The sequence below is a fragment of the Nelumbo nucifera genome, chromosome 2, assembly GCF_055504915.1.
Source record: "Nelumbo nucifera cultivar China Antique chromosome 2, China Antique-T2T, whole genome shotgun sequence".
Taxonomy (NCBI): Eukaryota; Viridiplantae; Streptophyta; class Magnoliopsida; order Proteales; family Nelumbonaceae; genus Nelumbo; species Nelumbo nucifera.
In genome coordinates this window covers 103,826,554-103,838,031 of record NC_142650.1, presented here as the reverse complement: position 1 = coordinate 103,838,031, position 11,478 = coordinate 103,826,554, and the positions used below count along the sequence as shown (strand labels likewise).

At 36.5% G+C, this 11,478-nt stretch overlaps 1 protein-coding gene across 3 annotated transcripts; it reads left to right on the top strand.

Annotated features, from left to right (window-relative positions):
* The first annotated feature begins 696 nt into the window (after positions 1–696).
* On the top strand, positions 697–11,337 carry NUDX23 (nudix hydrolase homolog 23). Of its 3 annotated transcripts, none has more exons than XM_010267630.3 (8): positions 721–1,144; positions 2,535–2,657; positions 6,512–6,588; positions 6,797–6,932; positions 7,021–7,161; positions 7,317–7,375; positions 7,601–7,665; positions 8,448–10,945. In XM_010267630.3, exons 1-7 carry the CDS (start codon positions 860–862, stop codon positions 7,659–7,661), a joined length of 882 nt encoding a protein of 293 aa, XP_010265932.1. In that variant the 5' UTR covers positions 721–859; the 3' UTR covers positions 7,662–7,665; positions 8,448–10,945. The 3 variants fall into 3 exon arrangements, with proteins under 3 accessions (XP_010265931.1, XP_010265932.1, XP_010265933.1); XM_010267631.3 differs by lacking the exon at positions 8,448–10,945 and adding an exon at positions 10,952–11,337 and having other exon boundaries at positions 722–1,144; XM_010267629.3 differs by lacking the exon at positions 8,448–10,945 and having other exon boundaries at positions 697–1,144; positions 7,601–8,127.
* The last annotated feature ends 141 nt before the right edge of the window (positions 11,338–11,478 follow it).

Sequence of the window (11,478 nt, the reverse complement as noted above, 5' to 3'; positions counted from 1 at the left end):
TTTCAACCTAAACCTAACCTGAGCATCAATCCGACCCAACCCAATCTAACTTTTTTGGGTTGGGTTCGAGTTAACCCGGCCCAAATTGCAGCCAGGTATTGGAAATTTGGAATGGCATATTTTGAAGTTTAGATATTAAAGCGAGACAAACCCCAAAGTATAGTGTATTAATATGGAATTTACCCAAATTTGATTTGATAACTTCGTACCTGAGTACCTCACAGTCACAACCAAAAATGCAAGAAGACCTAATCAAGGAAAAAATTAAACCAAATGTCTAACTGAAATTCAGCCCGCCCTAGTATTTGGGCTTGAGCCCGGTGGACTGTTGGAGTTGAGATTGAGCCCAGCCTAATTGCATACCTATCTTATACGATACCGGTGCGGGTGCCATCAAGATTCATGAAGCTGAAAATAAGCTGGAACCTGGAGGCTGGAACACGGCAATCCAACCGTAGATGACTGATGATGACCCACCCATTTTTGAATGCAACTGCACGACGGTTACCTATGATTTCCTCTTACAGTGTTCTACATACTAGCTTGTGAGAAGAACTATCGATCTGGACCATTCATCGACAAGTCCGCCAGAGAAATGTAACCACACATCAACATTATCAGTAAGATCGCACGGAGACAAAGAGTTTCCTACATATATCTACTTTAGATACCGTTACACTGGAAACCACTTGAGACAAAACTTAATCGAGTGAAGTCAGGTGTTGATCGAATTCAACAGGCTCGATCTTCAAATCTTCCGTAGAAATCAATTTTCTAGCTCTGAGCTTTAGAAGCTCGTGTCCTCTGCGTTGTTGTTGTTGTTTTCAGTTTGTGGGATCTTGGATTTGAAGAGCAGATCATGCTGAGAGCTATCCAGTTTCTTGGTTACTCTTCTGGAGTCGTTTCGTCTACGCTGCATAGATGGAAGCCGCATGGGCGCGGTGGGAAACTGTCGCTCATGTCCATCTCTACTAAATCGGCGTCGACGTTAACGTCGGGAAGAGTAGCGGTTTCTTTGCTCTTGTCCGATGGTTCTACGGTCCGAGGCGGTTGTTTCGGAGCATTTCGAACCTCTGCAACTCGTTCTGAATCGAACTCGGACTGTAGTTCATCTCCTTCTCCAGCAACTGCATTTCAGTCATTAGTAAGCTTTTTTGGTATCTTTTCTCTTTATATAAAATGGGATTGAGTTTATATTCGTTATGCTATTGTGTTTCTTTGCTAAGTTGGGTGATCGCAGTTTAATTTACAGAGACGGGTTCAAAATGTCTAAGGTTTTCGAATAATTGGAGTGAAAACAAATGTTTATTTGAGTTTTTCTGTTTTGTTTATTTACTTCCTAATGTATTTCTTGGAAGGCATGTGTGAAGTTGAATCGTGTACTTGCGTTGGTGATAAAAGGTGCAAATAGGGTTTTTTTGCCTATAAAATAATAGTTATTTTCCCTCTTTGAGCGGTGATCGGCAAGAATCTGTTGGAAATGCAAATTGGTTTTGAGTTGTTTCTTGTTATATTGTCTCTGTTTTTTCTTTCCTTTTGTAAGTTTTAGTTATGTTATTATTTTAATGAGGGCTATTGGAGTTTGATGCTTATTAAGAATTGGATGCTTTAACTTTTCCTTTTTTACTTAGTAATACTTTGAAAGAATACAGTAGAAATCAGAATTGTTCTTCTTTTATTCTTGTTTGAAAGAAAATTTCTGTATTTCTGGAATTTATATTCCCACCCCCCCCCCCCCCCCCCCCCAAAAAAAAAAAAAAACAAAAACAATAAAAGCAAAATATAAAAAGATGAGGATACTAAGATGGAAATTGGGCAAGACTAAAAAGGATATAAGTATAAATAAGTTCATTCAAGAGGACTTAGGAATAGCCCTAATTGGTGATAAGATGAAGGAAAGTCAACTGAGATGGTTTTGTCATGTGCATAGGTAGTCAATGACTGCATTGGTGGAGAGTGATTTTGTGTAAGTAGAAGGTCCTAAGAAAGTATGGGGAATACCAAAAGAAATGTGGGTTGAAGTGGTAATAAATGATCTATAAACTTACAATTTGATAGAAAACATGGCTGTTGATAAAACACAATGGCAGAGTGGGATGTGTGGACCTGACCCCAAATAGTTGTACTAAGGCTGCGTTGAGTTGAATTAAATGTTCTCATGTTCTTCTTTTGATACATTTTCAGATATACCTAGTATAGTTGAATTTTGAATTTCTTGTAATTACTGTGGAAGCCATCAATAACAGGTATGAAGGTGACAATTGGAGCTGTAGAAGTCATTACCAACAAGTATGAAAGTGGCAAGTAGAATTTGTATGTACTGTGAGTCATTAGAAGATGCATACAGCTTTGAAATTCATTAATCCTTTTCTAACTATAATATATGCCTTTGTGTTTAATTATATATGCTTAAATATGAAAAAAATGCATATTTACTATTTAGTACAACCACATTTCATCTAAAGAGTGGTTCGTGATTATTCTTTCTTTTCCAAACTTTTGCATGGGTTCTAATCATTTGAATGTGTTCACAGGCCCATATCAATTTCTGTCAGTGGTGTGGTGGCCCAACTAAGCAAGCTATTCCTGATGGAGATGAGAGAATGAGAGATGTTTGCCAGCTTTGTGGGAAAGTTGCCTATCAGAACCCAAAAATGGTACTCAACTTTTGAGTCTTTGATCTAGGTATAAGGTTAATATTAAAGGAATCATATCTGCTTCTATCTTCTAAGTTCCATTTTATTTTTGAGATAATTCGTTTGACCAAAATATCATTTACAAAAGTAAATAATATAAATTTTGTATTCACGTAGCCCTGGATGGGTCAATCCAATCCTAAGAACAATTGCAAACTCATTCAGCTTCCAGTTTCATTGGATAGAGCTCCATAATGTGGTTTAAACAAGTGGATGTGATGGTTCTACTAGATATACAACAATATTTCCACCATCTATTTTACCATTTCCTCCATATCATTTGAGTGATTATAACCTATAATGGCGAAAATTACCAGAAAAGGTAATTTGGCAAATGGATGTAGAGGGATAGGTTTCCTCAACAGCCTAGTACAGCTATGATATTTTCAATACTCTAGTGAGGCCATTACACAGAAAAGTTGTCATCCCACAAGATTCTTCCCAAAGAACTGAAACTGGATAAACTTCAAGCTCCTGAATAAAACATGTATAGATACCCATTTGAGTAGAACTCTCAGTCTTGGCACACAATTTCTCAGTGGGAAGAGACTGATTTGCAAAGGTTCTGTCTTTCCTCTCCCTCCAAATACACTAACTGATCACTAGAGGAATCATATTCCACAATGCTTTACCCCTCTTGCTGAAAGCTTGGGATCTCCAAGAAGAGATTAATGATTCAATATCAGGAGCTACAGCCCAATATACACCAAAAAGCTGCAAAGCATGAGACTAAACAGAACAGGAAACACTGCAAGTTACTAATAGATACTGTGTGTTTTCTTCAGCCTGTCCACACAGGTAGCACCAGTTAATGATGCACTTTTTTTTTTCTTCTCAACACATCTATGGTTGGTTTGATGATCTGCATCATATCCAGTAGGGCCTCCATGTAGATGCATATGCTTAGGTTTCACCTTTTCGATGATCTGCATCATAGCTAGTAGCCTAGTAGGGCCTCTCAGTCATTAACATTTCTTCTCAACCTAGGACACTGAACAATCTGATTTGCATTCCCTTTATAATAGTCACAGATATGGGCGACTTTATCCTGTGCCAGAGCAAAGATGTTGGGGAAGGTACAATTGAGACCTGAGAGGACCATTTTGAAATCCCCAATCTTTCCAAAAGAAAATGATCTCACCTTTTCCTGGTTTATAGATAACATACTTGAAAAAGATATTTCTGTTATTCATGATTTCCTTCCACAAACTAGTTCCATAGGCTTCATTGACAGGGCCTGACTCCCACCCCAGCTCAGCCTCCCATATTTCCACTTTACAACTTTTCTCCAAAGCTCATTTTCTTAGTTCCAAACCACCACAGCCGCTTGGATGGGAGAGCAATGTTAATCTGTTTTAGTGGTTAGCTACCAACTACTCCTCCTTGATGTTTGGCTTACATACCTCTGCCATGCCACTAGATGCAGCTTCTTTTCCTCTGCTTTACCATCCCACAAGAAATCCCTTCTCAGCTTTTCTATGGTACTCAAAATTGAGGCTGGAGCTCTAAACAGGGACATAAAATAGGTAGGAAGGTTAGAGAGAACACTCTGTATTAGAGTAATTTTACTTGGCCTTGGACAAGTAATTTCTTCCAGCTGGCTAATTTGGTCTTTATTTTATCAATCACCAGGTCCCAGATTTCCTTTGACTTACAATTATGACCCAGTGGCAAGCCCACAAATTCTGAAGGGATCCTACCCTGCATCCCCAGACAGTAGCAAGATCATCAATATTTGGGAGCTCCCCAACTGGAAAGATAGCACTTTTCTGCAAATTTATCTTTAAACCTGAAGTATCCTCAAAGCACATAAGAAGGCACTGGAAGAGCAGCAAGTCTTGGCTATAGCGTCTAGAGAAAATCAGTGAATCATCTATGAACCGGAGCAATGCGATTGGATCACTGTCAGATGAAACTTTAATACCATCTAAGTAGCCATCTGATGCAGATTTATCAATCATTCTACTCAATGCCTCCAAAACAATAATAAGTAGGAAGGGGGATAAAGGGTCACCTAGGTGTAGACCCCTCTTTACTGCAAAGAAACCTCTTGGCCTGCCATTAATCATGATTGATATTTTAGCTGCAGCAAGACAACAGGCCATCCATTTTCTCCATTTCAGCCCAAAACCCATCCTTCTAAGTTCTAAGAAGGTAATCAACAAAGCCCCACTGTACATGGTCATACACCTTTTCAATATTTTATTTGCATATTACTCCCAGATCTTCAGCTTTGAGCCTTGAGTCTATGCACTCATTCACCCACTAGGGCTCCATCTAGAATCTGTCTGCTGTCAACAAAAGCACCTTGAGAAGGGAGATAATGGGACCCAACACACTTGGTCTAGAATCTGTCTAACCTCTTATTCCCAAATACAAATATAAACTTGGACATGAATATGGGAAAAAGGAACATGATTGCCCATTTCCTAAAATCCTGGACACTGATACAGGTATCCCATGTAATATGCTAATATTATGTGTTTATATCTAGTTTTGAAGCTAATTAAAGTTCATTTTTCAGGACTTGTGTCTTGCCAGGTTTAATTAAACTTCAAACATGTGCAGAATTTTTTTATAGCATAATTTGTTAAAACAAACCACTTTACATATTTTAGAAGTATTAATGCTGTAGAGTATCTCTAGAAATATCCATGCAGTATCTGGTATCATATCAAATAAGGATCATATCTGACACTGGTATGCAAGACATGTACAGGTATCTCGTTATCACAGGTTCTGACAATTGGATCTGATTTTCTCCCAGTTTTTCTAGACCAAACAACACATGTTAATCTATGTAAAATTATGCTTCTAACTTTGTCAAATGGGTTGAAGCTTAGCCATTAGGTTTTTCATTGACTGATCTTGTTGTCAGAGATTTTCTTGAGTTTATCAATACTTAAAAATAGTGGTTTCTGATCCCTAACTTGAACTAAAATCTAATCAATTTTTTGATTCTTAAAATATGTTAATCTGGCAAAATAAGGGTCCAGCATTTTATTTCTGCTTCTTATTCCAGTCAATTTCAATGAAACCTTGTATAATTTGGTTAATGGCTTAATGCAATGTTAGGTGTAAATGTTAATCTATAAAGTCATGTTTGAGTTTTTTTTTATTATTTTATTGAAAGTTCTGATCTTGTTAATCTTGATTGATGCTGTTTAATTTGTGAGACCTTACACCCTTGAATGAGAATTTCATTGCATCATTATTAATATCTTCACTGTAAAATACAGGGCTTTTGGGACCATGCTGGGAAATGAGATGGTATTGCAATGGGACTTTCTTTACAACTTCTGCTGGGATATTTTATAGTCATAGAATTTTAACCTAGTTTGTACAAAATTTTAGGAGTTAAATTCCTAATATATGCTTTAAGCTTTTAGAATAGTTTTTATGTCTTTTACTTTGATGTGTCACATTTGACAGTAGAAAAAGAACTTTGTTTTTAGAAAAAAACTTTGTCTTGGCTAATTCTCATTATGCATGGGGTTTCCTGATATTGTTAACTATGCATCCATCTTAAAATTTCAGTACAGCTTTTTGTGCATGCATATATTATGTCTATTATATCGAAATGCTAATTAAAAAAAAGGAAAATATAACAAACATTGATCATGTCCAACTTCTACAATAAGAAAGAGATGCTAGTCCAAATTCTTTTAGGGCCTTTCAATGTGAAAAATGCTTATATTCTTGCTAAAGTTGGTTCATGGTTTATGTGTCTAAATGTATTCTGCACAGTTAAGTTCTCCCTTGTGGAGGTGGAAAATGTCATTCTGATATTTGTTTCTTTGGACTGATTCCTGTAGATTGTGGGTTGCCTTGTTGAGCATGACGGCAAAGTCCTACTTTGCAAGCGGAACATTCCACCATCTTATGGTCTTTGGTATGTATTGTATATGGATTGCAGATAGAAAATATTTTCTTTAGCTTATTTTTTTCTTCAAGGGCAGGTACTTGTGCAAATGATTATATTTGATCTGTTTTTGATAAAAAATGGATTCTGAAACATGTAATATGTTTTTTTTTTTTTATCAGCAACACAAAATTGATTCATTAGATTAACAAACATGTAATATGTTCTGCTAATATAGGACTCTTCCTGCTGGCTATATGGAAATTGGGGAGTCTGCAGCAGAAGGGGCAATCAGGGAAACTTCGGAGGAAACAGGCGCAGATGTGGAACTAGTATCACCATTTGCTCAACTGGATATCCCTCTTATTGGCCAAGTAAGGGCGAACATTTTCATTTTTCATGTTACTTTTACTTTTCCAGACTTGGGTGTCTATGTATTTATTGATGATACCGATGGAACAGAGTTACATAATTTTCAGAGCAAGGATGAAAAAAGTCCACTTTTCACCAGGCCCTGAGTCTCTGGATTGCCAGCTTTTTGCACTTGATGATATACCATTTGATTCTTTGGCATTTTCATCAATGCTTGTAACATTGAATATGGTATGTGGTGTTTCAGACTACATATATTGATGTTTTCCTCTCCATTGTTACAGACACATACATCTGCCAGATATTATTATATATAGCTGTAGGTTAATTCTTAATATAAAAGTTAGATTTGTCTAATGAATGCTTCTTATCTACTCTGACTACAGTACATTGAAGACATCAAAACTGGAAAACCCAAGTTTCATTATGGTATCATAAATAAGAGGTACTTGTTCATTCAAGTCTTTCATAGCCTGAATCTTAAATGAAAACCAAGTTTGAATATACTGTTGAAGACTACTGCTGCAACTTCACTATCTGAATGTTTCTTAAGGCCATTAGCTTTGTGGCATTTCTCCATTTGTGTCCATTATATTATTACTGTAATAATTGGTTCATTTAGGATTTTAAGAGTTATTTTCTTAATTCTTTCCCTGATGGTGGCTTGCAGACCTGGTACTAGGCCAGATGATATTCATGCCTACACTCTAGATCATCATATGCAGTCATGAAAAGGTATTTGTCTCTTCTGCCATTTGTCGTAAAGAAGTACAAGATGGGGAAAAAAGAGTATTAGAATATACAATAGCCAACAACCGCCAAGGAATTCTTTCTTCCTTCACTTCTGGCAATACAGCAGTTGATGTTAACAAATAATGAATTAAAGGCTTCCATCATGATATAACCATATGGATGGGGCAGAGGATTATTCTTCATGGTCATTTGCATGGGTAGTATACTGATACCCTTTCTGATTACAGGAAAAATGATGTAGTGCTGGTTCACTGTATTGCTCATGCTTGCAAATGAAATGAAGAGAAAATTCAAAATTTTTCTTTTTTGCTGTTGTTGTTTTATTGGTTTATTTGTGTTTGTAGTTAAGAAAGAAGTATCAATTATCATGTAGAAAATTTCCCAGTGTTGATTCACTGTACTTCTCACACTTGCAAATTAAATGAAGAGAAAATTCATTTTTTCCTTTCTGCTGTTGTTATTTTATTGGCTTATATGCGTTCGTGGTTAAGAAGTATCAATGATCTTGTAGAAAATTTCCTGGTGTATAATTAGACATTACAATCTGGTTCTTGGGTGCTATGTGTTGCAATGTTTGGAAAATTAAGCGAATAGAACATCTATATATAAGATGTCTGGATTCTGAAGGTTTGGTTCAAACATAGTTTAGACCATTTTCCATGTCTAAACTACTAATTAGTACTTCTAGTTGTTGGGCCAAATTTGGTAGCGCATGCAGGATGAACTAGTTACTGTAAAATTTCTCATTTGATTTTGGAATGCAGTGCCACAAGGGACCACAGTGAGGGGGTACACGAGTCAAGCCAATAAATTGGTTCAACCTGGCTTGAAAGGAAGTACTTGATCCATTCATTCAGTTTAATATTCATTGTATTTTACTATTTTATCATGTTGTAGTTTCTTTTGGTTTTCCTTTCTAGCCTTGGATTTTAAATATGGTTTAGTACCAGTAGAAACCCTGAGGAAAAATATACCAAGCAGATTGAATTAATTACTAGTTTTGAAGGAGCAGCAGCAGCTCATCTAACTGATTTCAAAGCTTCTTGTACTCTCAATCAGCTCATATGATACAATAGATGTAAGAGATTTTGGATAGACATCATAGAAGATGAAACTAAAAGCAAATGGTTAAGGAAGTTTACCTTAATTTCTTCTGTCCTTTGTTGAACAATCAAATTTCCTATTTTATGCCCTTTCTTTGTTCAATAATCAAATGGTCTTAACTAGTGGATGAAATACATATGGTAATGCTGTTAAAATGTAGTGTTCTGCATAGGGTTATTTGTCTTTCTTCCTCTCCTTTTTGGTTCTGTTTTTGTCTCTATTCTTAAGTTACACTATCAGGGGTAGTTCTATAATTTTTATTTCATTATGAATATAAACCATATAGGGGCGGCAGTTGAGTCTCACTCGATAGAAACTGTTCAGCCCTATTCTCTTCGTATTCCTCTTCTTCTCTTCTTCTTCTCCATTTCTTTGCTTACTGGGTTTATACCAAGTTCCTTTATTTTTTTTACTAAATATCGGTCTAATAACATGGTATTAGAGCTTGGTTGATTGACCTGCTTGACTACATCTCTGAAGGATGCCTGAGACAACATCAATTGGATATTTTTGCTAATAAAAGGTGAAGGGAAGAGGAAGGACAAAAAAAGGATTGATTGCCTAGAGGGTTAGGAGGCTTCCGTGCCTCAAGTTGCATCATGTGTTGGTTTTTTGATGGTGTATTAGACTCTCTCTATTTGGTAGTTCAAAGAGGGACTGTAAATGGTGCAGATCGGATGATCGTTGTCTGTGTTTAGTGGGTTTGTTTTTATGAATGGTGAGGTCGGTTGACTTGTAGAAGGGTTTCTTGTGTTATCTTTTTTTAGGGGGTTGCGGCTATGTTGTTGGTGTTTCCAGATTAATAGTTGAGTTGGTTGAGTGTTCTTGTTGACTTTGGAAGGTGTTCAACTTGGGAGTGTGTTGCAGAAATAACTTATTTGTAATCGATGATAGCTTTTGGCAATGAAATCAAAACGAGTGTGATTGTACAACTTGATTTCATGGTTGCCCAGATGATGTTGGTCAAACTTAATGCTACAAATTGTGTACCATGGGCAAAATCTGTTGAGGTAAATTTGATAGCCAGGGGAAAACTAAAGTATATTAAAGAAAATAAACCAGAACCAGGGGTTGTAGGGTATATAATGATTGGATCAAAGAGAATGTGCAGATCATGACATGCCTTTGGAACAGTATGGAACCTCATATTAGTGTGAACTTGATGTTTTTTGATATTGTGAAATAAATCTGGGAACATATCAAACAATTGTATTTTGGACACGATAATGTAACTAGAATCTATCAATTATACCAGGAATATTTTTAGCTACAACAAGGTGATAGGAGTGTAGAGGAGTACTATGCTAGTTTAAAGAGTTTGCATAATGAGTTGGATTCATACCAGCACCTTTCAATTGATCTCAAAGTGCAACAACAACAGAAACATCAGTTGGATGTGGCAAGATTTCTTTATGGGTTGAGGTCTGAATTTGAACCAATGTGTGCCCAAATTTTAGGTAGTAGTGATATACTCACATTATCAAAAGTTTTCTCCAGAGTAAGAAGGGTTATTAGCCCACATACAGATAGCTCTCCAGTATTAGAGAAGTTGGTCCTAGCCGCAGCCAAAGGTAGTAGAGGTGGCTTATGTGGTAGAAATAGCTATCCCAGAGGGGGTAATCGTGGAGTGAGAGGAAGTCATGGTAGTGGTAGAGATGGGAATATTAGAGGTCATGGTTTTGGTGTTAGTGGTCATTGTCAAAGAGTGCAATTATTATGGACAGAAAGGGCATAACATGAACTTTTGTTATGATTTGCATGGCCTGCCACCTACTTAGGCAAATCATGTTGCTGTAGAAGGAGATAGTGATGTTACAAGTGATGACTACTTCTTTAGGCACTGGGAAGGAGAAGGAAATGGTCTTTATCACACTTGAAGAGTATGGAAAACATCATCTGTCTTCCTCTTCCCTTGGTAATACTGCAATTGTTGCAAAACCAGTACAATATGCCTTGTTTCCTCTTTTAAACCATGGATTATGAATTATGGGGCCTTAGATTACATGATTGGGTCTTCAGACCTATTTGCATCCTTATCCCCTCCCTTCATCCCCCTTCGGTGCTCTATGTTCCTAAATTTCCTTTTAGTCTTATGTCCATTAGTAAGTGGACAAAATCTTTGAATTGCTCCATCACATTTTTTCCATCTTATTGTATTTTTCAGGATCTTAAGACGGGGAAGACAATTGGTGGCAGGTAAGAAGTTGGAGGATTGTACTATCTAGGATGGTGGTGAATCGTAGAAAGCTCTTCATTCTTCCATTACACCATTGCAGTGGCACTATCAGTTGGGTCATCCTTCTCTTCTTGCTCTCAAGAGTCTTGTTTCAGATGTCATATCTGTTCGAGAATTACTGTGTGAAGTCTATTAGCTTGACAAACATCATCATGTTTCTTTTGTTCCAAGGGAATTTACTAGAGCCTTAGGTCTTTTTGAAACTTGTTCATTCAGATGTTTGGGGTCTTGCCCAGTTGAGTCTTATAATGGTTTTAAGTATTTTGTTTCCTTGACAATTTTCAAGAATGACTTCAATTTATTTAATGAAATCTCATACAAAAATGTTTTGATATCTTTCTCTCTTTTTATATTGAAACCAAGAATCAATATGGTATCTCCATTAAATAATTTCGTCCTAACAATGCAAAAGAATATTTTTAGCACTCGTTTCATATATTCTTTGAATCTCATGG

Bases quoted from the DNA above. Each gene is read 5' to 3' on its own strand.
- NUDX23 (XM_010267631.3), top strand. From the start codon at position 860: ATGCTGAGAGCTATCCAGTTTCTTGGTTACTCTTCTGGAGTCGTTTCG. The intron at 6,589-6,796 runs GTATGTATTGTA...CTGCTAATATAG, and splicing joins CCACCATCTTATGGTCTTTG to GACTCTTCCTGCTGGCTATA. The intron at 7,162-7,316 runs GTATGTGGTGTT...CTCTGACTACAG, and splicing joins TGCTTGTAACATTGAATATG to TACATTGAAGACATCAAAAC.